Below are 27,149 nucleotides of genomic sequence, written 5' to 3' on the forward strand. Positions count from 1 at the left end.
CCCGGGATCCCGGGATTGAGCAGTTTTTGTTTTAACCTGTCTACAAAGCAGAATTTTCTTGCAATATCGTATGTATATGGCGCATCCTTACCATCATGAACACAATACCAGGCATACACCTTCACCCCGAACAAATATAAGAGCATGAATGACATTGATCATTGTATTTCTTGTTTATATTTCGAGTCAGGATACAGTAGACGTGCCTACGGATTGTGGTCGTCTGACCAGCAGCATGTCCTGGTCACATTCACTTGTTACGGTAGTAGCACTTGAGGAAGCAAAGTGCATCAACGACTTCGTCGCCGAGACTCGACCGCACTTTTGTGACGATATTCCCGACAGTGGAAAACACTCGTTCCGATTCAACGCTCGTAGGAACCAGGCGCGGATACAAGGGGGGGGGGGCCATGGGGGCCATGGCCCCCCCCCCTTGGCCGATTTTTTTCAAAAATAAAATAAAAAGTTAAAAACTTAAAAAGCTGAAAAGGGGGCCTCCTGAAAATAAAGTGGCCGAAATCCGATGAGTTTTTTTTTACCTACCCACTTAGTTATTTCTTAGAAGACTAGCTGAGAAGACTTCTTTGTTAGAAGATTGGTAAAGCTTTTCATAACTTGGAGGTCTCTTATACTCACAGAGATGACCACTTTTACAGGGCCTCCTAACCTGCACAGAGGGCCTCCAAGCCTGCACAGATGTTGAGATGTTGCCTGAACAGCTAGATAAGCTCAATAGACGCAGTTTTTTTTGGGGGGGGGGGCCAACAAGTGGGAAGATGGGGCCTCCAACAGGTGGGATTATGGGGGGGGCCTCCTGGTTTCTAATGGCCCCTCCCTTGGAGATTTTCTGGATCCGCCCCTGGTAGGAACTATGCCCTTCAGCCAGTTGTAGGACAGCGCTACCATGCCTGTCCTTCCTGAGATAGGTAAATTTTCCAATTCTTTCCTTATGGCCTTCGTCATCATCAGAGAAGATTGCGAAAAGTTAACCCCAGACGGGCATGAACTGGTGCCTTGCTCTGGAGCTCTAACCTCATCTAGAGCTTGTTGAAGCATCGACTGAAGAGACGGCGCTGATTCAGGATCATCAGCGTCCATCACTTCTGTATCTACACCTACTTCGGTATCATGCATCTGTTCTCCCAATCTTTCCATCATGTGGACAACTAAGTCCTGTGCTTCCTTGCGAGAGGCACTAGGAAAAATATCTTTCCAGTCTCTGTCTGCCGACATTTTGTTATGGAGCGATTGTAGGACTTTAGCCGCACGTGACCGTCTCTGTCGGATGCGCTGTTTCAACGCATCAGACAGTTTACATGCAATCGCGCAGTCCTCCTTGTCAAGCGCGCTTAAAGGGACTATCCCACCTTCTAAAATGTTGTTAAAACCAGTTAAATTGTGCCCGACTTTATAGATTGGATGACCAGGAACACGGTTCTGGCATTTATTTTTCATTAAACATCTTAGGCTTCCCATATTCCAAACACAAACTTTCAAATATGTGACGTCACAGCCCAAAATTACCTCCTTCCCCAGGCCACATTACTGTCATAAAGCTGATTCTTTTTACTCTGTAGGCACCACAACAAAGTTCAGACCAAGTTTTAAGCGATTTTTCAACGAACAAACCCATTTAAATCAGAATGACTAAACGAGGTGACGTCACACTAACGGTCGCTCCATGTTGAAGATAGGGCCTTGTACAAGGCCCATTTTCAAATGAAGGGAGCGAATTTCTTCAACACCAAGAGGCCGCGGGGGTTGCAACCTAGATAGATAGTGGTTTCTGAACCTCGCCGCAAACTTGGCTATCTCAACTCAAACCCCATGTTAAAGGTGGGATAGTCCCTTTAACATAAACTTTAGAGCAGCTTCAGCCTCCAATAGTCCACTTTCTCTCCTGCATAGCGCTTCTGCTCCGAGTTTCATGATTCTCAGGCAGCGAATGAGCGCAGGTATGGCGGCGTATTCATAATCATCGATCATTTTCATACGTTTGTCTCCTATGTCAATGAGTGCTTTGTGGACAGCTGCTTTGAGGTTATCAAATCGTTCTAGCATGTCATACAAACTATTCCATCGGGTTTTACAGTCTAGCACTAGCATCAGTTCCTGCCCACGCTCCTCTCTGACGTATTTCTGAAGGACTTCATTTCGTACGGGCGATTTTCTAAACCAGCGGACAATGTTTCTAATGCTTTTAACGACTGGAGAGAGCGAACTATGTAGTTCGTGGTGACCAGTAGCACCAGTAGTGTTTTCTTCCACGTTGTCGTCCTCATCCTCGTCATCACCGTCGGATTCATCTGACGAGTTCACCTGCAAGGCGACAATATCCTTACCTTATTAATCTATATAAGATGTACATATATTAAGGGGTCATCCTGCTGTGTTGGCTCCTCGGATTATTTGTAGATGAAGATTTACGACTCTTTATGCTTTAAGGAGAGTAATTGCGCGATGCGGATGAAACTGAGCTCGATGCTCTTAAGCCTTGTTCTCTGGGTGAAATGTTGTTTGTTCTTTGACTCTTATGAAGTGAAATCGCACAGTAAATGATACGAACTTTGGTGCACAATTTTCTACCATTTCGTCACTGTTATTCTATTTTCACGCTAGGTGCCTATATCAGATGTATGCATAATTGTATACTAAGCTCACCTGGTTAGGTCCACCACCACCACGGTCGTCATCTGCTTGTTCAGAGGTCTGCCCGGCGTCACCCGAGTACAGAGCGTCGACAACGGCGAGGTGAACACCGTGTGCGAAGCAGAGTTGGTGCTCACATGGCAGTGACTTCCCGAATTTCACCATCACCGAAGCTCCGTCGGTTGTGACGCAGGTGACGTGCTTACTGAGTTCAAGGCCAAATTCTGCCAGCTTGCCCTGCAGAAGATCCAAACCAAGGCCATAGAAACCAAGATTACTTTACTACTCAGGTTCGTTCACTAGGGAAATAAAGGCGCCGTAGCTACGTCACGGATTTGGTAGCAATCTGGTAGCAATTTTTGCGGACATCAATGGCGCACGTGTTGTTTGATCGTCGCCAATACTATTTTACTGCACTATTTTGTTATTTCACTGCAATGTATTGTGCATTACATTTGAAAATTAAAATAAAGAAATATTCGTAACCCAGCAAGTCAGTTATTCTTTGAGGCAGCACTCTATCAGCATTGAGCCTTCAGAATGTGTTATTTGATAGACTTTCCCACATTTTCTACTATTGTGGAAAACTTTCGTAGTCATCAAAAATGTATGCACATATGAATAATTAGAACTTCATTTTCAAAGTTTTATAGAAATAAGATTTCACATTACATTATCATAAGGCTACCTGTCCATTTCGTCCAACCAATTAAATATTCATCCAGCAGAAGGCAGGTACCTCTGAGAAGGTACTGATATCTCTTATCTACACCAATATTTCAGGAAAATGACAGAGACTGAGAAGCTATTAAAACTTCAGCGTATGAAAAGGATGTTATGGCTTATGCACATTGAAAAACATCAGATAATGCTTTTGAACCATCTCATTGACCAGCACACATTAATCCGGCTCCTGGCTTCTGTCAAGGAAACATTCCAAAATAATGCATTATTTTATTTCATTGACCACCTTGCAAAAGACACAGCAAACACATCACCACCAAAAACAAAAATAGTCAACAGGTAGGTACCAGCTGATCTAGCCGTGCTGTGTCATGTGCCTTTGAAAAACTTGAGCAGTCAGGGTTGAATAAACACCCCAAACTTAGCCATTCATGCATGAACAAGTGCAAATTCTGGTCGAGCATTTTAATAAAAATGAAACTAACAGCATTGTAGGTTACAATTATAAAAAAGACAATTACAAAAAAACAGCAGAGCTTACTCTACAAGGCATAACCATTAATTTTATAACCGACATCCAAATTCACATCTCCAAAGTTTAACCCACCTACCAGCCACCTGCACATTTCTGCGCACATGTGCTGCGCAGTGTGCACAGTCACTACACATTACACAATTATGAGAATTAAAATAGTTTTAAACAATCAAGCAAGGCAGGACTGGTATGCAGATTCACAAGTTCTCTCAACATCTTCAATTACCAACAATCAAGAGCACCTTGTGATCTCAGTAACTCCGCAGATCCATCTTCTGTTTTCCATTTTCAGTTTTCAATTGAAATATAAGTTCCATCTGGGAGACACATGTTGCATCATTATGTTTAAACAATTATTATGCTTGAACTTTTGATTTTTCATGTGAACTTCACTTCAAAAGTTGATTCAATTTTTAAAGTTGATATAATTTGTATAATGCTACGATCACGGCGCACCAAATCACAGATAACTTGAAAATAACCAAGCAAAAGCCACATTCTTCAGCAAACTATGAGAGCTATCTGATCCATGCTGCGTTGAAATAATTGAAAATCGCCAAAATCAGTCAAAATATGACAATTAAATTAATATAAACTTCACAAAACTCTGATTTGTGAGGCAATGCGCAACAGAAATGCGAGGGAATATGGTAGTAATCTGGTAGCAATTATGAAGGATTTCCCCTGTCGCTGATGAAAAAACACTTGAAACAAATTTTTCAACGCAGAGGAAATCCTTCATTATGAGTTGCAGGGACCATTTGATTGGCCCCTTTTAGATAAATATAGGCCGAATGTTTCGATTTCAACCCCATTTATCGTAATGAGACGAATCCATTGGCTTAGTGGTACGTCTTTTGAACACATGTAGGCCTTAGATTTCTCCTTAGCCCGCCTGAAACACACCATGCTTTGCATGCATTTCTATGGGTGAAGGAAAATTCATGCGCCGTGATGACGTCACGGTAAAGGAATTCTGAAGCTCGTGAACGGGGGCTGATAGAAACTACATCCAGACATTTCTCTGCTGGCATCGATCCGTGACAACGCGCGACACCGAGACCCCACATGTTACCTTCGCAGTGGACAGTCACGCTCATATAGCGACGGTTTTTCAGGGACGTATACTCGTCGATCGTAAGTGAGAACCGTTTGCCATTTGACAATTCTTCGGCCAGCTTCGCCTTCACGTCACACTTCAGGCGAGCACAGTGTTTGAGGACACGCCGGCGGATCGTGTTGTGATGGGTTGGAAGGTTTTTATATCCTTTAGCAGCCAAAAGTCCGCGTAGGTCCGGTGAGGTACAGAAAACTGTAAAAGGTATCCCATCACTCGCGCACATTCTAGCTAGGATAGCATCCAGGTCGTCGTCCGTTTTGGGAACATAGTAGCAATCTAAGATCTTCATTCCTTTTAGATGCGGTGCCGTGGTTTTAGCGCTCTCACCTTGACCTTCGCCGGACACGTTTTGCGGCGTCTCTCCGGATCGGGATGGTCCAGCAACACTCATACCACCATGCTTGCTCCTGAGGTGGACGTGAAGTCCTTTGGTGGAACCTCCAGATATTTTCAGTACCTTTTTACAAAGACGACACTTTGCTGTGTGGCCATCTTGACTTCTTAGATAATGTTCCCACACCGCACTGCCTTTAAATTCAGCAAAATCCGACATTTTGGCAAAGTTAGCTATAGCTTATCACAAAGGCACGTAATTAATAATTATTCACTAACGGTAACCATGCCCAGGGCGCCCGGCCAGCCTCATGGATCGTCCAGCCACGGGGCACTGACAGTAACTGAGCCACCAGACGTGCTCCCACAGTCACACAGAGAAGACGGCCGACCTCCTCCCACTCGATGGACTCGAATTCGATAGTCGGCATAGTATGTCATCGTGCAAAATGATCTGTTAAACCGAGTACGCGAGGGACGTCGCGGGGAGCGAGAGATGAGCCGAGAGAGAGCTCGTCTCTCGCCACATTGTGAAGGCTGAGACGGTGTGAAACAATGTCAATTAGGTATATATGTAACCAATACTTGTGCATAACGACTTTGCACGGCGTAAGTAAGATCTTTGGACATAAAACTGCACTGTAATGCGTTGTTACTCACTTACCTTTTTTACATACCTACTATCAGCTACACTTTATGAACGATGTTTCTGTACGGAAAATATCGGGATCCCGAAATCCCGATGCTTCTAATCCCGGGATTCGGGATTAATACAATCCCGGGATCCCGGGATCCCGATCCCGGGATTATCAGCCCTAGCGCTGAACTCTCAGCCCCGTACTCGGCTCATCTGCGTCGGACGATGGCCCCGGCCACACACGTGCTCCTCTGGGCCTGACAACTGAACTTGGACGCAGTACTACCAGCCGGTCGGCCAGCCAAGGTCATACACCGCCGGGCGACGATTGGGGGAGGTGGGGATGGGGCAGTGGCGAACGTTGGGCGACGGAAGACGGCCGGTTGGGGCTGTCGGTGAGTAGCGGGTTATGGCGGTTTGGGTATTGGACACTCAGCACTGATTGTTGGCTGTCGGCGGGCTCCGGGGGCGAGATCAGACGAGGGGAGGGTGCAGCCCGTGTGTTCAAGAGCTGCAGCACGCCTCCAGAGGCTTCCTTCTGCGCAATGCCGCTGAGGCTCGGCGCGCGAGCCGTTACGACACGCAGTTGAATCAGACGATAAAATCGCTGCCACCTTCGGCCCGATTGACCGGTTCCGGCCCCCAAGCCAGACTCGGCGGCGAGGAGCAGAGATGACACGCGATCGACACATTCCCGGACAGTTCAATTATCCTATATGCAACTAGGCCGACGGGGCCGTTCCAGGCAGCCTTGGCACGCCGGGCCGGTGCACAGGAATGCGCATCCGGCTTTTATCGCACTCAGCACGTGCGGAATGCAGTGACGAGGACGGTCAGAGGTGCCCGGTGGTGGGACACGGTGTGGGTGTGCTACCCGGCGGCGGGGTGCGAGGTGCAGAGAACAAACACCCTCCACAGTGGAGCTGGGGCGGACGATTTAGCACGCCCTTCAGCCGGAAAGCTGCTCGGACGGGCGTTATTGAGCCAGTACCGAGTTAATGTGCCACGTAAAATGCTAATCCAGGCTGGAGAGGGTGAATGTTGATTAGATGGGAGCATAAATGAACTAGCGGCTTGTGGTTTATACAAGGTCACTGAGGTTTTTGATGTGATGTTCGATTCTAATTGCGTTGCATGTTCGTAAAACGTCACACGCTGTTTACAATGCAGTGGTGTTTTGTTACTTTTTCCGGGCGGATTTAGATTTCATTAAAGTGTTTGTGGTTTTCATGCATGCAGCTATCTCGTCATGGCTTCTTAGCTTTCACAAAAATGAAAACAACCTACCACGATACCTCTCTGTTTTACGACACTCGTAATCCGATGGCTGGTTTACGCCGGAGACGCTTGTCGGTCGGAAAGGAGCGCTCGCCGGCTGGACGCCCAGCTGGGAGCGTGGGAAGGAAGGTCTGGCGGAGACGCGGAAGGTCAGGGGTCGGGGTGGGACCGGGAGTCGGTCGTTTCCGGGTGCCGGGTGTGAGTGGACCTGACCCGCTGCTACCACTGCCCACCGCTACTGCCACGCCTTCGAAACGCGCGAAATTCTCGTGATTCGTGAACTGTAGGACAGTGTCACTTGGCACCAAGACTGCGCGCTGCGTGTAGGTGGTGTAGGTACTATGCCGTTGGAAGCAAAACAGTACAGGTAATTTACGTGTGTAACACGTCATCTGGGCGCCACTGTGACTGGCTTCTGCATTACGTCACTTGGGCACCTTCACGGGTAACCACCGTGGTCCTCTGAGTTTATTTGGAGTGAGTACCGAATGTTGACTCACCCACCGGAGCCGGTGTTGATTTGTTATCGGTTAGCTCGTGCGTGACCGCCTCACTCGACCGGGGGTCTGTCGCGGGCCTCACCCCTTCTGAGACAGCACCAAGACGGCGTGCATCATCTGTTTGACACTGCAATCGGCCCGTGGCCGTGACAAACAGATACGGTGTGACGCGGTCTCCCTTTGAAGTTAGCAACCCTGCCTCGCGGGTGGCTTCAGCTGCTCTGGCTCTTCTTCCTCACCGTCTCAATGTTTCCCAGTCGGCCCATGTGATGCCCACTATATGTGTGGAATAAAAAACGCCGCTTTCCACCCACGCCAGCTCTCTCTCTCTCTCTCTCTCTCTCTCTCTCTCTCTCTCTCTCTCTCTCTCTCTCTCTCTCTCTCTCTCTCTCTCTCTCTCTCTCTCTCTCTCTCTCTCTCTCTCTCTCTCTCTCTCTCTCTCTCTCTCTCTCTCTCTCTCTCTCTCTCTCTCTCTCTCTCTCTCTCTCTCTCTCTCTCTCTCTCTCTCTCTCTCTCTCTCTCTCTCTCTCTCTCTCTCTCTCTCTCTCTCTCTCTGCCATCACCACCACTCTGCCGGCTCCGTCCTACCGGGCACAGCTGGCGCGTCGTTTGTTCCCACGGTCGCAGACACGTGGGGTCGGTCGGAGTGTCGACAGCGACGGCGGCAGGTGGGCGGTCGTCGGCGGCGACGCTGCCCCGACAAGCTGTCTGGTGTGCAGCGCTATCACGTGCAGTGTGCACTGCACACATACCAGGCTTTGGGGAGCTGTGCAGGGCGGGCGACATGGGCGCGGTAGACGAGGTACGATGGTTTGTGTATTAGTTCCAGATGTGGTTGAAAGACATGATGTTTTTCTCTGTTGTTCTTACACTACACTGCACGGTAGCCTACGAGTGCACTGAAACGAGAAACCAGCGATGCGGGAGGCACAAGCTCTCCACGTAGGAGGCCGGTGTGAGGCAGATCTCTTTCATACAGCATTCCAGCAGATCTTCAATGGTGCACGCTGCATTGTGCAGTTTGCATACGCCGTGAGAAGGATTGTTGCAGGCTGCATTTCTATTATTACTGTTTGGTTGAACAGCTTGGCAGCGGATGTCACGTTCTGCGTTGTGGATATTGCGCTGTTGCGATAATGTATGCTTAAATTTGTACTTTAATACGCACATTTTGAAATCTTAGAAATAACTTAAATAAATAAACGTAAAAACAGTCCTTGAGATGAATATTTTAATTCAACATCAACATTTTCCATTCAAAGTTAAAGGTGCTGCATTCTATCAATATTTAAGAAATGACAAATTCAAACATTGAACCTTTCGAATAAACGCCCAATCCATGCTCGAGATCATTCCTGGAACAAATGTTAGCAATGTCTCTTTTCATTTTCATGCGGCGTCGCAGAAGCTCCACTGCCGGGTTTTCCATTGTGTTCAGCGTGGTCCCACGTGACCGCTACACCATGCTGCTTTCCATACTGTCCAGACCAGACACACATGCCCTTTCGTCTGGCCCGTCTGGCCTCCTGTGCGCCGGCTGGATCCGACCTTTGACCCCAAGGTCACCGGTCGCCGCCCAGGGTCGCCCCCGCTCAGTTTCCCCGCCCCCGGCCCCTCCCCCGGCGCGGACAGCCAGGCAGCAGAGACGCGAGGGCGACAAAAGTGGTGGTGAAACGGTGTAATTTGTATCTGTTCAGTCATTGCGTATTGTGTGGTCCGACAGTCATCATGATGGCTGTTTTTTATCATCCATTTAGTATACGGCATACACGTACAATATACTACATATGGACAATTCGCTTGTTAGTGAGGCTTCATTGTTGGCGTATTAGACATATAAGACACTCGACTAGCTTGATAATAACTATTCTACCCAGGCCTTTGAGGCGCATGAACCGCCACTTTCACTCCGCCGTCAGATGTTGGGTATGCGGTACGCGCTGAAACTGCGCCAATTTCCTATGCACCCGACGTACCCATACGTTTTTTCACGGCATGCCACCCGATGTAACGGAAGGTTACGACCCTCGTTCGGAGTGCGCATGAAAGAACTGTTTTCAATAGCTGACATAGCATTGCGTAACGTTCGTCGTACCTGGGCTGCGCCCCCTCCACCGTGGAAAAGTGTCAGCCCACAGGTGGATCTTTCGCTTTCTGCAGTTCCAAAGGGCAAGTTGCTGGCTGCAGAGGCACGAGTCCGAGCCTTGGAACACCTTGCCTCTTACGATGGTTTTATTCCTGTATTCACAGACGGCTCTAAAACACCTGAGGGAGCGGGCTGTTCTTTCGTCGCTGGCGACGATACCCGTTCATTTTCGTTGCCATCTTTCGCCTCGGTGTTTTCATCGGAACTTGTTGCCATCGAGAAGGCTTCATGTTTTATTGAGGTATCGGACGGACCTTTTTACTTGATTTTATCGGACTCCCTAAGCAGCCTGTTGGCCCTACGGAGTTTTAATCCAGCCGACCCGATCGTTCAAGACATTTTAGCTCGGCTTCAGTCAGTAGAACAATCGGGTAAATCTGTTCAGTTCTGCTGGATTCCCAGTCATGTTGGCGTTCATGGCAATGAGCTGGCAGACGCGGCTGCAAGGCGTGCTGCTGCAGCACCCTGCACTCGTCGGTTGCCATTGCCGGCGCGTGATTTTTACCCTGCTGTACGATCTTTTATTCTTACGGAGTGGCAGGCAGAGTGGCGCCTGCGTGGAGGCAGGAAGCTCCGAGAGGTGAAGCCGACTCTGGAGCATTGGAGGTCTTGCTCGCAAGACAACAGGTCAAACGAAGTGATTTTATGCAGGCTCCGCATCGGTCATACGTATGCGACGCATGGCCACCTTCTCCGCGGAGATGAGCAGCCCGTTTGCGGCGGGTGCGCCGTGCCTCTCACCGTCGCCCACGTGCTTTTATCTTGTCGACGCTTGGAACCGGACCGGACTCGCTACCTGGGCCGCATCGCTCCGGATATCACCGTCCGCCACTTGCTGGGTGACGAGTCACCCTGGGTTTTATCTGGCAACATCTTTTCCTTTATCCGTTCAATCAAATTCCAAGTAATCTACTCGATCTGATACCAAACCAACTAGTCCATACGTCTATTCTAATCTAGTCCTTACGCCTAGTCAGCTGTCTTTTACGATACGCTTGGAGTATTTTACCCTTCTTTGCTCTTTTTAACCAGCTTTTAGGCTTTTTTAAGCCTTTTATCACGTCGGTTTTCTTGTGACACACTTGCTTTACTTGTATATAGTTATGGGCGCAAAATGACCTTGTAGTCGGCGCGCCCTTAAGCCCCAATAAACAAACAAACAAACAACACGGCTTCTATAGATAGGGAAAGGCCCGTTACCTCTTTACTTCGAAAGGTGATCGAGCATGTCAAGCAATGTAAGACAAGAGTCGGTCTCAGAAAAGCGCTGTTCGGGCCAGCGGGGCCCATCGGTGACATGAGTCGGTGGTCAGACGTTTACATTTAATGTCCTTCGCTAGTGGTCTCTGTGTATCTCATGTCCTTGGCTGCGGTCATATCGGGTGATAACCAAAACAGACCCGTCAATTTATTTATATTCATTGTAAATGTCATCGTTACCTTGCCTGACGATGAAATATTACCTTTTCTGGTGTTATTTTGTGTGACAAACAAATAACGGTTGTGTTGTATGACTAGCGTAATGGGAGCGATTATGTGCCGTTCGCATTGCTTACACATGCTAAGTAAATCTGTCAGCACCTCATCTGTCGTCTGTCGGTAAAGAAACATCCGTTTGAGGTCGTAGCTCTCTACGTGATGCAGCTACGACCTCACGTCTTACATACACTTCCACTGGCCTACGTAAACATTATCGGCTCACTATAGGTTGTCACGTGTGATTTTTTTTTAATGAATGCGTTTTAAATGCAGTAATGATGTTTCGGTCGTCTTATAGTCCCCATGAATATCGTCATATGGTCCGTGTCTTTTACTTATACGTCTTGGCTGATGCTTCATGGTTTGAGCCCAATTATCGGTTGTTTATCATGACGAATGATATGAACATTTAGACATGCAACGATGCACTTGAGCGCACTTTTGCAACTTTCAAAGGAGTGATGTTCTTCACGTGTGGGCCACTCATTCGCAATTTTATGTTGACTGCTGTCTTATACGGTTTCATTGCATTGCAATGAAACCTTTTCCCCATCGGTAAGCATCATAATCTCAATCGTCTTACCGTTTAGCCGGTTATACGAGCAATGACTTACTGCCTTCAGCTGCCTTTTTAATGTGTTTACGTCGATAACCAGCAAGGCGTCAGCATGGCGCTATTTTTAGCCTATTTATTGGCCACTGCACTGGTTTGAAGATCGTCCTTCATGAATCCCGGCCATGCTTACTCAGCTGTTTAGTAGTTGTGGTCATGCAACTGGGCCCTGGTTCAACGTTGGGCGTTTCGGAGCTGGAATGCCGTTGCTTGGGGCTCTCCTGCCTCTTGCGGCCTCTAATTGTAGCTTTTCAAACTCAGGCGCGCCACATTAACGGCAAGGTTACCTGGCTGACTGATCTATGCACATTGCACACCGGTGAGGGGACCAGTGCGACTGATGACATTCGCGATATTGAATGTCATTGTCATTATTCATAGCCCGAGGACTAAATATTTATTTTCCATAAGGTAACTATTTTGTTACAAGATCATGGATGCTTCAGGGTTGGTTTAGTGTGCTGATATTTGTTTCTTTGCTTAGCCGGCTGGGAGCCTCTAGTCTATACTCTGACGCCATGACGGACCGCTTTGAACATCTCCATAAGACCGCGGCGTGTTTCGCGTGTGTGATACGAGCGCGGCGGTTTGTCGCCGGCCCGGTGCAGGTGATGGGATCTGCCCAACACCTGTGCGGCACCGGTCCGTCCCGGTCCGGCTCCATACAGTCTGAGTAGGCGGTGCAGCCAGCTCCATGCCATGGCTTAGCTGCAGCAGCTCCACACCCGGCAGCCGGCGATGGGCAGTGACCTCCGCACCCAGTCCCCGCTGCACGCTGCACAGTCCCGACGTACTCCACCCAAAACCCAAGCTCAGAGCGGCCACTTTGCTGTCCCTTAATTTGGACGGCACGGCGCGCGCCGCCAGGTCGCCGCCGATGCGTCATCGGGGGGTCACCGCCGCGCCCGTGACGCCAGCGCCTCCTCCGCCGGTGCTCCGCCGCCGCCGCCGCCGCCGCTCGCCCCCGCGTGAGCCACCAACATAACGCGCCGCCAACTGGCCGGCGGGCCAGAGCGCAGTGCGGCCCCCGGGCAGGCGAGCGCTGCTAGTCGCTGCCAGCACGGAAGGCGGTGCGCGTATTTTCGGCGGAGGCTGGCCCGCCGACCGCGACGAGTGGTATTTTTAGCTCCTGTGACCGGTCGGGGCGGCGCGCCGGGTGCCCCGGGCAGTTCTAGGGCAAGGTCGAGCGGTGGTGATTGTGACCGGTGCGGAGGGAGCTCAGTGGGACGGCGGGTGGCGGCCGCCGGCCAGACGCGTCATGCCGGAGATCGTGGAGCTGTTCGAGCCCCTGATGTGCACGCAGCCCCTGCACGCGGTGAGTGTTGGGGGATGATTGGCTGGGATATAGATGTGCTGGGAGTTGGTTTCAGGCCGACCGTCCCGACGCCCGCCTGTCCTGAGTGATCTATCGGTATCATCTGTCTTTGTGGGGCTGTGTTGTAGCTCGGTTTACCTGCCACAGATGTCGTAGGGTTGCCAAAACATTACCAGCTTATTAAAGCTACACTGCCTTTGGCTGTGCTAGTTTCTTATTCTGTGGTCGTTTTGTGGTGTGTTACTTTCACAGCCATCCACTAATTGGGATGTTTATTACAAAAACTCGGGAAGTTTGAATGTCCAACAAGGTCCGTTATATAAACCAGTGCTACTGGTGTGCCCAACTCGGGAACTCGTGTGTTTGGCTTTGATAAGAAGCCGATGAAGTAGGATCTCAGCTGGATGGCTCATACATACACAGTCGCAACTGCGTACGAACTTCGTCAGCACCTGTGTGCAATTGAAGTTGACCTGTGTGCCTGAACACGTGTCCAGTGCACACAATGAGTTCATCATATTGACACAACAGCTGGCACTGTTCTGCTGACGAAACTGGCACCCTGGACACCCCCACCTAATCTGACAAATCAGCACGCGGAATGCGTGCTTCAAGGAAAGTCACCGCGCGGTCGCTGCCGCTTGGGCTATGCCGCATTTTCCATCAAGGACATGCACGCTGCCAGACTTGCGAAACGCGCGAGCAGCGCTCATTTGCGCTGCTCTGTGGCGCCGTCTGATTGAAAGGAATTATCGCGAGGCATTCGGCCACCCGGTTTGGCCGCATATCAGTCGCTCGTTTGTTCGGCGGCATGTCCGCTGGCCACTGGACCACCGCAGTCGTCCCCTGGCGACCGGTGCGACGCTACGCGGACCGCTCTGCCACGTGGGCGCGACGCACGCCCACCTGGAAGCTCGACGCCTAGAGTGACGTCTGCAACGCGCACCTGGCGCTCAAATTTGGCACTTTACTGCCGCGTCGCGTCGCGACCTGGCGTGCCTGGCTCGTGCGATGGGACATGCGCTTGGCCTTACGTGCAACGCCTCCGCGCGTGGTGCCGGGTCGCGTGATGGCGTGTGCCCAGACAGGGGCGGCGGCACCTTCCACGGGTCGTGGGCCTCAGTGCGGCGAGTGACCTGGGCCGGTGGAAGCACGGCTGGAGCTCTTGAGAGGCGTGGAAGGAGGTCGTGGTATGGGCCGGAGATGTGACTCTGTGGTGGGTGTGTTCAGAACGGTGAAGGAGGAGACTGTGTGGACTGTAGTGATCAGAGTGAGAAGAGGCCGAAGGGGGCCAGGACGACAGGACGTGGTGGTGCTGGAGCCAGCTGGACGAGTTCGTGGTTCGGGGAGGTCTTGTAACAGAGGCCACAGTGTGGTAGGTGGACCGCGCGGGCAAATGCGGACGAAGTTAGAAAAAGTAACAATCGCATACAGCAGAAGTACTAAACATCGTGATTAGTGGTAAAGAGAAACGTTACTCGCATCTGTAGTGGGATTGCCAACGCTATTTAAAAGATTCTGAATGTTTCAAACCATGGTGAACTTGATGCCCAAGGTGGAAAAAGTTCCAACGGGGCCACGGTGCATCTTCATTCATACAGTCTCCTTATAATCCGTACAATCCAAAGCCGTCGCTTTGGCCATGCATCCATCAAGTTCATAGTCAACATCCCCATGACGTTATCGCACACGTGTGGTCGGCTTTCCATGATATATCAGTGGGGCTTTCTCCAGATAAGCGATCTCTGATGTTTCCACCGGTAGTGCGTTACGTCATTGTCATGATTTCCAGTTTCCTGCCTCCTCTATCTAGGGACCTTTCGGAAAACGACCGCAGACAAGTGCGTTCAACAACTGCAGTGTCCCAAGTCGGGTGGTTTGCCTTACGTGGGAATCCCTCTATTTTGCACGATTCAGCGCTGGGTTTGCCCTTCAGATTAATACGATATCGAAGTGCGCGCTGAGCAATCTTACTGGGATCGAACATTTGGTACTGTTGTTCGTCCAAACAAAAAGACATATAGATGCTTGTGTTTACTTGTGTTTAATTGTGTCCTTTACTTTGTGTCCTACTCGTGTTTAAACAATAGAAAGCAGTACGACTCTCCGATGTTGATGTCCAACTTTTAAATGCCCCAGCCCATCTGTGTTTTTTTTTTTTGCATGTAAACGCCTGATTGGTGGAGTCGGTAATTCTAAATAAAAATTATCTCGCCCTCTCCATCTGTTTGAAATCTTTGCAATCAACTGCCTCTCATTGCAACTTTAAAAAGAAAGATGCGCATTGCTTCATATGCTGATGGCCACCGCGAAGTCGCTGATCAACGGCGGCTGTACGGCGTGCTCCGTGGGTGAAGTAAAATGGTGCTTTGAGTCGGGCATCAAGCGCCGTTGCTTCGTCCTTGATTGCTTCATATGCATCACCAGCTCTTCAATCACTCGTAAGACGGGCTGTTGCCCCAGCCCATGACACTTTGATGACCAAGATGAGCAATAGCATAAACGAATGGTGCTCCATGAAATCGTGTTGCCTGTAAGTTGTTTAGGCTGTTGAACACACCCGATGGGACTGTCGTTACGATAGGACATCTACTGATGCTGCTTACAAGATCTGCTCTGCTTTCGGTTCCGGCGGCTGCTGGTCACATGTTGAAGAAGGTGCAATTTGTCCTTAGTTGGGGGTGCACTGCTTCGTTTCCTCTGATCATGATTTTGCGAGTCATTGGTTGCGCCATATACGTTTTCTGCAGGATTAGACCGAATGCGTCGTGCATGTCGTTTTATACAAGCCTGGTTTTATGTAGGCCCGAGCCCCACCACTAATTTTGGAGTAATTTCATCATTGGTTCTATGGCATTGCATGGCATTCTTAAATTATCCATAATGAAAATACCCTTCCAAAATGAAAATGTCAGAAAGTTACGTCTATGTATATACTATTGCGGTATTTCCGCCTGGGCTTATATTATACAGGGTGATCCAAAAAAATTGGAACCCCTAACTTAAAATGTCCGTAAGTCCGAAAGTTTTCACATTATTGACAAATTGCATACAACATTAGAAAGAGCGTTCAATTTTCTATAAAACCAAGCTGATTGAACTTAACCATTATTACAAATATTGCCCTAGTTATATGCCTATAAAATTTGTGTCACGAAACTCACTGAAACGGTTTCGAACATTATGCGCAAATCAGTGATTTGCGGTTGGCTGTTCTGACCATGTCGCATGTTGGATGTTCATGAATAAGAATAGCTCATTCACGTGCTACTGTAAGGAATTCAAATTTCAACAGTGCAGGAGCAAAATAAATAGTCATTCGGTGCTCCGTGCCACACGGCCCACTCAGTGGTCGAGTTTCTGGAACAGGCCTGCCCGGCCTTCATCGAGCCAGATGCCTGGCCACCGAAGAGTCCTGACCTCAACCCTTTGGACTTCTTCGTGTGAAACGAACTGGAGCGAATTATGTATAGAGGTCAGAGGATCAGCAGTCAGCACCATAGAGGAGCTGAAGGAAAGGCTGACGGCCTGCTGGGATCAGTTGTCCCAGAGACTGCTGGCCTGCGCCGTCGGAGCCGTCCCGAAGCGACTGCAGGCCTGCGTGACGGCCAACGGAGCTCGGTTTGAGCACATGCTGTGATGAACAGCGGAAGCTAGGACGCGTGTATCTGTTCTATTGTGTGCTTCTGTGTAAGCTTTTATGTAATAAAATTGAAATTGGATGTGGTGTTATTCGCAAAAAAACAACAGATGGAGTGCTAACGAACTTCAGTGCATTGTTAACAATTGGCGATTTCGTTTCACCCAGTTTTCTGACGCTCATTCCAAAAGGTAATAGTGTGTCAATGCTTTACAACATACATTAACTAATTTGACGTGATTTTACAGAGGATTTAATGCTCTTTCTAATGGTGTTTGCAATTTGTCAATTAAGTGAATACTTTCGGACTTACAGACATTTTAAGTTAGGGGTTCCAATTTTTTTGGATCACCCTGTATGTGTTGTCATTCTCCTAGATTTTCAAACTAATAATCTTTTTAATGGAGCGTCCTCCAACTAAGACCTTTAATCTTTTTCCGTTGGAACTATAATTGCGGCGAAAGATGTTCAGAGGTCATGATGGGCTCCCGCGCCGGGTTCTGTCACGATTGGCTGATTGCGAGTTGTTGGTTTGGAGACGACCTTGCCTCTCACCACTAAGCTGAACGAGGTCACAGCGACTCAATCAGCATGGCTCGCAGTCGGTCAGATCCGGCTACCACTCGGCTGACCCACTGACCGCCAGACTAGGCGGCGGGGACGGGAATTAATTAATTTTTATTTGAATAGTGGTGAGTTCCTGTAGTATTTGTGAATGGGTAATGACTAATGGCATTACTTCATTTATTTTTTCTGCAATATTTATGGTCAGTAACTGATATTTAATTGTTGCTTTGCAAAACACTTAAGCTCATTCAAATTTTCATCGTGCAGGCAAAAAAATTATTACACATATTAAGGTTTTAGGACCACAAAACACGTCTTTCAATTCGATTACCGTTACCCTCCTATACCCAATTTGCATAGTTCATAGCTCTGGTACACTTCTTACTCTTGACTGAAGCTCTAGAACTTTCTCACGCGACGGATTCGTGATTGGGCTCGAACACCCACTCCATTTTTGGACCTAGAAGCTAGTCAGTGCGACCATATCGGCAAATTAACCAAACACTCCGCCCGCGTTTAGACTCCATGACATCATACATGATTTCGTCACTCAGTGCTATCTGGAACGCACATTCATATGCAGACCTGTCCCGGCTCTCAATGGGGCGTGGATCATTCGAATGGATCGATTAGGACCATTTATGTCCCGGTGGCCGGTATCGTGTGGGATAATACCCAGCAAAGGTGTGGCAGAAACGGCTGAGTGATGTTTCGTCACAACTCAGATACCGGGGGTGAGGGTGGGTGGGGGGGGGGGGGGAAGCGAGCTGAGCTTACGCTCGTCACCATAGGCGCGGGTGTCCCAACGCTGCCCTTGGACTCCTGAACTCTGCGCTGCTCACTGACTTCCTGTTCTGCTGAGGACACCTGTGTGACTGCACCTGTTACAGAACATGTGTCCGCGCTGTAGCGTACAACACTGAGCCGAGTGTTAATGTCCCGAAACTCCCATTGAGGCTGCAGAATGGGGATAACGACCGGGCTACTGTATGGGCGCTGTCCGAATGGATCATGTCTTGTACAAACAAACATGAGCCTATTTGACTTTGCAGGGTGCTGTGATAGCAACTCGGACTTATTCCTTGGCCTTTAAAACGAGCCCCAATATCTTCAGGCTGAACGCTCTCAGGCGTAAACACATCTTGGCTCATTCTCATATCAGCATGTGTCGTCTCCATCAGCACAGTTCTGCAATGTTACTCTTTCATGTATAGATTGTAGAGTATGTAGACAACACTCCCGGGAGGCATTTCAATATTTTGAGCCGGTTATCAATGCATCGTTCCATTTGATCTTGCATTTGATGACCAAACACCGGAGTTCGAGGACATGCTCTATGATAATAGGTGGTCGGCACGAGCTAGTCCACGTCGACAATTTTAAAAGCAACTCCGATAGCAAGGAAAGTGATAGATGTGCAATGTGCATTAATGGCTTAAGCTTGGTGTGTGCACTGTGCAACCATGCAGTGAAGTTACGAGGAAGTTATGCATATGTTATGCATAACTGCATATGTTATGCATAACAGGAAGTTATGAATATGCCAAAAAAGCTCTTTCCTTGCTTATTTATCTGCAAAGTTTAGTGGTTATGATGAGTAGCAACCTAATTGCCATGCGCTCTTAGAGACATAATATTTGGCCATGTTCTAGAACATCATCCATGACAGCGCATGTGGTTCATTCAAATAGCATTCCTTTTAAACATGCGTGGGCCTCGCCTATAACACGATCAAAGCGTCTAACATCGTCGTTACACGAGTGTGCCAACTGCCATGTAATATGACGTGTGACATACGGCCTCCCTTCAAAGGCGCGCAGGCCGATCGGTTACATGTAGAGATTGCAATCCCGGGATCGGGATCCCGGAATCCCGGCGGGATTTTAATCCCGATCCCGATCCCGAAATTCCGCCAATCCCGGGATCCCGAAAAAAAATCAGTTTTTCGCCATAAAAAGAATGCAGCCGCTGCACGAGTCTTGTTTACATTGTTCATGGTGCTTAGTGACATAAAGCAGAGAAACTATTTAGCTGGCACCCCGTACCGGCCGTCCACAATTGACCGTGTTGGTAGCTCCCGGGTATCACCCACAGCGGATAAGCCGCTTAAATGTGTACGAAAAAGGGTCCCGAACGTTAAAGAATTGCAGCATCAGTGCAGCAACATCTCAATCAGGATCACGGATCGTGGAGTTAAGCGATTCTGACTTGTCCGTCCGTGGCCGGAACAAAAGAGGTCATCAAGACAGTGTTTGAGCTCGTGTCGCAGAAAGATGCCACAGATGTCACGCAAGTGACGGCAGAGCTCACTGATTCAAACGTTGAAGACGGTAGAGTGGAACTCTCCCAGTCAGTGACTCTGCCCTCAAAGCGACTTTAGAGCAAAATCTGAGAGACATTAGTGATGAAAGCGGAACCGGAAGGTGAAGTGACCAATCGACGTCTTGAAAACATTGTGAAATAGGGAGCTGCCAAATTTTGCGTACACTGGTCGCGAGTTTTAAAATAGACAGACCTACCAGCAATGGCTTAAAACTGTCGCGTTAATACGAGTAGCGTAGACGAAGAGTGAGTGTGGCGTGGATGTGCTGGAACCCGTCTGAATGACGAGATAGTAAACGCGCTGGTCGGCGCACAGTTTTATTAAGGCCAATTGGGGTAATACTAATCAAATCGAAACGTTTCTTTCGCAAATTCAATCGTGTTTATTGCAAATGACATGGTCTAAGGATGGCTTTTGGTTGCCTCTTTGTTTGTGGTAAGCTAAAAGACAGACATGTGCTTGGATCCGAGAGCTGGATCTATGATCTCAGTGGATCTCTCGACAAAATAGAGGGGTTGGATCTATGATCCGAGTGGATCTCTCGACAAAATTCAGGGGTTGGATCTATGATCCGAATGGATCTCTCGACAAAATTTAGGGGTCGGATCTATGATCTCTGTGGATCCAGCGGGCAAAAATTTGTGGAGGACCTATGATCTGTATGGATCTCACGACAACATGTAGCCAATGAAACTCTTATCCTACATAATTGTACACCTTACAGTGCAATACAATTGAGAATTATCACTTGTGGACATGGTTATTGGTTAAGACCACTTGTAATCATTAGGTATCATCATTAAATTTGAATTTAAATAAACAACATTTGTACTACATTTAAAATAATCCAAGAACATGCATATTGCTACTTTTTGTGACCAATTGTAACTTTTTCACAACAGCACTGATGACAATCTTATCAACAAGCTACAGCCACTTAAATTCAATGAACAAACAGTACAGACAGATCAAGATGCAGTGACAGCAGGGCACTGCAGATTTTCATTTTGGTCCCATTCTTTCCATGCAACGCCAGTAGGGCTAATGGTAAAATGCCAAAATCTATGGGGGGCACTGTACCCTGGTGCCACCCCCCCCCCTGTTCTGCCGCCTATGGACAGATGTTAGGAAATCAAACCTGGAAGCCAAATAGGTCAGTTTTGTTAAAAATAATCCAGCAATCCACTTCTGCCAGGTATGAAATCCCAATCCAGAATGTTCGTATGAGCTATTAGTATGTGCAACACAATTTCGATTTAGTAAGAATAGCAACCAACCTCTAATACTTTCCTAATAAAATTACAAGTTCAAAAATGGCATCAACTTTACCTACTTTTGGCACCGTGCCACGTGGATTGGTGCCATGCTGTGCGTTTGTTATGAGAGAGCCTCCCAAAAAAGACAAACGAAATTCACAGCTCACCTTTTGGTAATATGGTTTTATTACGTCATTATCGTTTGACCAATGAAAAATCTTAATTTGACCAAAACCGTAATGATTCCAAAAAATTCCCCGTAATAGACCCTTAAAACTAATAACGTAAGATATTGTTTTTCTTTTGAAAAGTGAATAAAATGAAGATGCAAGGCGCACACCGTTCAAGGCCATGTAAAACCATTTCAGCTTACGTTTACGTCATTAAATTCAACGCTACAAAGATGATATTCACAAACAATCGTATCGTAAAATTATGTGAGGCAGATAAAATAAACATACTTGAAAGAAAAACTCCAGACTTTTGAATTTCCAGTTTGATTTTTCATTTATTTTCATTATACTCGAAGGTAGAACGCCTAGCTCATTTGTTATTTGAAATGACGTCACGAGTTCTATTTAGATACTGAATAATCATTTTACGGTAAATATCCAAGGCCATTACAATTGATATTTCGCTTCATATCGCTTCCCCGCAGGCTGTTGAATATTTTTATACTTTTGTTTATATCTCAGTTTATTTTATCAAATATTTCTTTCGATAGATTGAAATACCTTAACCTAACCAAGCCACATGTGTCAGTATCATCTTTTATTGTTTATCAATCAATTGTGGTAGCTGGAAACTGGAAAGCCTCATGGTTGTCTAATGCAAGATTGTCTTATCAATATCATTATGTAGATTCTAACATGAATTGTGATGTGGTAGGTACCTAGTTATGTATTGTTCATTAGTCATTACTTTGACTTAGAGGTGTCTCAACGAGTTTCGATGGTTTCAACTATTTACTTTGACTTACCTCTATGTTAATTGTTAATGCAAACTTTTCTGTTGGTATGTGAACTGTGAACAATCTTCATGTCACTCAATTCTCTCAAGTTGTGACCGTCATGAGCCTCCTTTATTTTGTATTCTGTATAATGTAACTGGATGTCTTTACTAATATGGCCTTTGTATAAGATTGTTTGTTTCTAACCATACTTTGGTATTCATAACTTCTTATGAAAGAAAGTTGTTAACATTTTGAGCACCTATGAGCTATGATCCCAATGGATCTCACGACAAAATTGGGGAGCCAGATCTATGATCCGAGTGGATCTAGCGACAAAATTGAAGGGTCAGATCTATGATCCCAGTAGATCTCTCGACAAAATTGAGGGGTTGGATCTATGATCTGAATGGATCTCGGATCGGGATCCATGGGATCGGATCTCAGATCCATTTTTCCGGATCCAAGCACATGTCTGCTAAAAGACGCAAAACATGTCAGTAGGAAATTATTCTTACGACCTATAGTGACAAGACCGGGATCCCGGGATCCCGAAATAAAAACTTTCGGGATCCCGGGATTGTCAAAACGTTCCGGGATTGCAATCTCTAGTTACATGGTAATGCCTTGCGCCGGGGCCCGCCCCACACACTCGAGAAGCCACCAGTTGACGCTCGGGACTCGGGGCTCGCTTGAGTGGCCTGTTACGTAACGATGGATGACAGTGTTGTGATGTGCATTGCAGTTCTATGGCTTCAATTAGGGCACAGGATGTCAAATCAACACAAGAGCAAAGTGAGGCAGTATGAAGAATAATGATCGTGTTGTGTGTGCTATGATGCTGGTAGTAATAATTGTTAGCGAGTGCTGAGGGCTCGTCTCTTAGCGAACTGATAATGAAATTACTTATCTAAAATTGGTGGCCTCGGGTGCCTCATAAGTAGAGCTTGTCGCGGAGCTCCACGGACCGACCATCCGAACCCCAAGCGCCAACCGCCGCGCCGGGGCAGAGACAGCGTCGTGCGTGGCAGGGGCGGATCCAGAAAATCTCCAAGGGAGGGGCCATTAGAAACCAGGAGGCCCCCCCCCCATAATCCCACCTGTTGGAGGCCCCATCTTCCCACTTGTTGGCCCCCCCAAAAAAACTGCGTCTATTGAGATTATCTAGTTGTTCAGGCAACATCTCAACATCTGTGCAGGCTTGGAGGCCCTCTGTGCAGGTTAGGAGGCCCTGTAAAAGTGGTCATCTCTGTGAGTATAAGAGACCTCCAAGTTATGAAAAGCTTTACCAATCTTCTAACAAAGAAGTCTTCTCAGCTAGTCTTCTAAGAAATAACTAAGTGGGTAGGTTAAAAAAAAAACTCATCGGATTTCGGCCACTTTATTTTCAGGAGGCCCCCTTTTCAGCTTTTTAACTTTTTAACTTTTTAGGTATTTTATTTTTGAAAAAAATCGGCCAAGGGGGGGGGCCATGGCCCCCATGGCCCCCCCCCTTGTATCCGCGCCTGGTGCGTGGTCATGAGTCCATCTCCTTCTGTCTGACTCGAGGCCAATGCGTCGCCCACCGCTCAGTCGCTCTTCCGCGACCATTCACAATGTGCGTCCTTCACGGCCTGTGCTGCTAATTGTGACACCACCAGACACCCTGCGGCGGGCTGAGTAACCACTAGTTGCCGAACTGGTCTCTGGGCGGCGCCACTGCTGCTTCTCACCCTGACGCCCTGACTGACGAACGTCCGATGGAGGGTAACGAAACCGTCCGTCCTTGTTCTTCTGAACCATTATGTGTAATATGACGTGCACCTCCGTTCCGTCGCTTCCATCCTCAAGATGCAGTCAAATCCTTCTCCACACCTCAACCCCCTGTTCCGGACTGGACGGGCAACATCCTAGGAGCAGGTCCATGGCCAGGTGCGGTGACCGTTAGTGGCGCTTGGTGGCCTGTCCGTGTGATGGGCTGGGCCCGGTGGAGCACCAGGATGCCCGCCCAGACAAATGTCGCCCCCCCCCCAATTCCTACAATCTTTCCAGCTCTGAAAAGGTCTCGTCAGACCGGGAGAGTCCAGCGCAAGAAAACAAATATGAAGCGGGCATATCTAGGGAATGATTGCTCTGCTTACCGAACAAAATGCATCAATTCTGTGGACCGTGTTGTGTTCTTAAACATCCCATTCCATTATGGGTAACCTGAAATTTTTGGATATCAATTCCTATTTATACCTACTCACAAGCTCCATATGTATGCTGATTCTTTTGTATGTAGAGCTATAAAAGTCTTGAACATCTTGTCTTTTCCGGGACAATTACCAAACATTTGGCGAATTTCTTTTTGCGGCTCATAACTCCAGCGTTAACGTTTACATAACTCCAACATTCACCGAATCTTTCTTCTTTCCTTCGAGCAAAATGTCACGTCTAAAATATAATCTGCCGGACGTGCCACGGCCTTTCCCCGCTGTGCTGTCCTGTTTCTGAACTCCGTCAACCGCTCGGGACTCTCCCCTCACTAACCGCGCCTGGTCCTCTCACAAACCGCGCCTGGCCGCCTCGCTAACCGCGCCTGGCCGCATCCTTCCGCCAGGGACAGTCCTCCCGACGCACCCCTTCCCGACCCCGTCACACCCCGTCACGAAGCGTCACGGAGTGTTTCACCATGACCGTTGTGTCCCGGAGACGCGTCCGGAGGGTTCGTACCGTCCGTCCGCTGAGGGCCGTAAGGGGTCTGGCGTCATTCACCGGTGACTATTTCCGACCGATTGATAAGCAGTTGATAGGCAGAGCGAGGGCTTGTTGGTCAGAGAGCCGGGGTGTGGGTGGGTGTGGTTGCTGGTCGTGGTTTGTCCCATGACGCCAGGTTGGGAAGGGGTGAACGTTGTTTTGAGATGACGATAGATGGCGGTTGCTGAGTTTGGATGACGGCTGTCGGCCGATGACGGTTCAAGTGACGGTTCGTGGTGTAGGGTGACGTTAGATGACGGATGGTGATGCCTGACGACAATTGTTTGGCGATTGATGGCGTTGAGTGATGTTTAATGGATTGGAATGCCGTTCGGTGATGTGAAGCGAGGATTGCTGACGGCTGCTGACGGAACATTGCGTCGGATGGTGGTGAATGCCGTACATGTACCCGAGGATGGTGGTATGGAGGGGTTGATAATTGAGAGTCTGAGACCCTAGCCTAACTGGTTACCAGGCGCTGGTCGTGACACGTTGACAAAAATCGTGAGTTCGTGACATCCGTGACGTAGGAGAACGGGGTGGTGCTGCCTGTTCGTGACCCAATGACGCAGGAGACGGCTATCTTCTGAAGCTATTATGACGGCTCAGAGAGGAGAATGCCTGAGAGCCTGTGTGGGTGGGTCATCACTTTGGATTCCTATTACAGTAAAACAGTATGGTGATCCCTTACGACCCGTAAAAAATCATGTGAAGTTTTTTTTTGTACGGTTGTCCCAGTACAAAAAGCTGTTTTAAATCCCTTCCGGGACAGGCTTTTATATTGTTATAATTGTACCTATTGGTAGCGCTTTTTGAATTACGCCTTAGTTCAATTTGGATCCGTTGAAATACAAATTCATGGAACACATTTTCTGACCGTTGGTATCTTTTCAATCGGAACGATTTGGCTATTCTATCCAGCTCGCGAGTCAGATATTGCTCGGTCTCTCCCGGAAAACGGAAACATTTTCCCTTTCTTCGAAGTTCGATTCCAGGCACAGCTAATTTTATCCATCCGAGCTGCTCGCTCATCCGCCTTTCGCTAGTCCTTTACACGACTCATCTCAATACAATTTCCATTATCGGCTTTCATCCGTCTGCCTTTAGCGCTACAAGATGTGACCTGACGCCCGATTAACATCGCGTGAGGTGCATTGCGCAAATTGAGGATGTGGTGAATCGGTTTCGTTTGTAGCCGCGGCTGGTAAAAAGGAAGAGCGCCTGCAGGTACTACCCTGCTCGCTAAGCACGTTTATCTCGGAGCGGTTCCCAGGACAGGTGTGGACGAGCCGTCCGGGTCAGTTATCTACGCTAAAATATCGTGGGACGAACGGGATCAAACGATAACACTCCATGATCGGAAGCGGCCGTGGGAACTGCTTCTCTGAACGGGGGTATTAGCGAGGCGGCGGGCCCAACTGCCCCGGGAACCCATCCGTCTCTGCATCCCCCTGCCAGCGGCCCGTTCCGAGGGTGGTGCTAAAAATGGGGACCGCAGTGCTTGACTGACAGCCAGCGCCGCTCCCTGCCAGGCCGACCCGTTTGGGCTGAAAGGATCGCCAATGGTATTGGCTGTCGTTACACGGATACGACGCTCGATTGAGGATTAACCGATCACTATGTCCCGGATATCGAAAGCGGCTCGATCAGCTCGTGTGGTTCCTGATGTATGTTTTTGTTTTATTTATGTACCTTTGTGAGTGCCCATACATTTTATGTAATCTAAGAGCAGAGCCAGAGGGGCGAATTAGGGCAGTTTTTTGTTAGTGCCTTTTGTTGAGTGCTCACTGTTGAGTGTGACTGTATGAGTGCTTACGTAACGCATGCTCCACTTTAATTTGTACTGCTTATGATTTTTTTGGACTTATGCCTGCTGATAGAGTTTGTAAGCAGTAACACTGCATTCAGCATTCTTCATATGACGTTAGGAAATTGCTCACCAGCTATATGTGCAACATTCGTGACTTTTAACGACAAAGCTATATGCGAGGCGATTTCGGTTTCTTTGATGCTCGCGATGCATTAGCCGATGGTCACGGACAATATTCACTTAGTCTGGAGGACTTAGCACGATCTCAACGCTGCCTTTTATGGCACTCTAAACAGCTTCCAACTGAGCGGTTTCCGCCCAGTCACTCCAGCCGAGCGGCGAACATACCCAGGCGCAACCACGTCCGGTGGCAGCCCCTTCTGCAATCAGCCCGTGAGTCAAACGGGCACAGGGCGGTCCTAACCCGACAGCACTGTGTCGCGACAGTCAGAGAACAAACACTCTGCCACCGTCAGACGCCGGGCAGCAGGGCAATCAACCTGTGCGGCCCAGACCGTTCTCAGCTCCTTCTGGGTCAGCCCGGTCACCCGGCTCCTGAGAAATGTCCGCACTGTTCGGGGTCATCTGACGACAGTT

The 27,149-nt window shown here is 48.3% G+C and overlaps 1 protein-coding gene across 4 annotated transcripts in view; it reads left to right on the forward strand.

The window, feature by feature from the left end:
- Positions 1 to 27,149, forward strand: part of LOC122367310 (NAD(+) hydrolase sarm1-like) — a 97,943-nt gene that overhangs the window by 44,958 nt on the left and 25,836 nt on the right. The window contains exon 1 of one of the 4 annotated variants that reach the window (XM_043340586.1): positions 13,017 to 13,289. The exons of the other annotated variants lie outside the window; for them this stretch is intronic. Within the exon in view, the coding sequence (XP_043196521.1) occupies positions 13,233 to 13,289 (57 nt within the window). The 5' untranslated portion in view covers positions 13,017 to 13,232. Of the gene's footprint in view, positions 1 to 13,016; positions 13,290 to 27,149 lie in introns of those variants that run through there. 4 annotated transcript variants of the gene reach the window in all.

This window comes from Amphibalanus amphitrite, unplaced genomic scaffold (assembly GCF_019059575.1).
Source record: "Amphibalanus amphitrite isolate SeventyFive unplaced genomic scaffold, NRLGWU_Aamphi_draft 000003F_arrow, whole genome shotgun sequence".
Classification (NCBI taxonomy): Eukaryota; Metazoa; Arthropoda; class Thecostraca; order Balanomorpha; family Balanidae; genus Amphibalanus; species Amphibalanus amphitrite.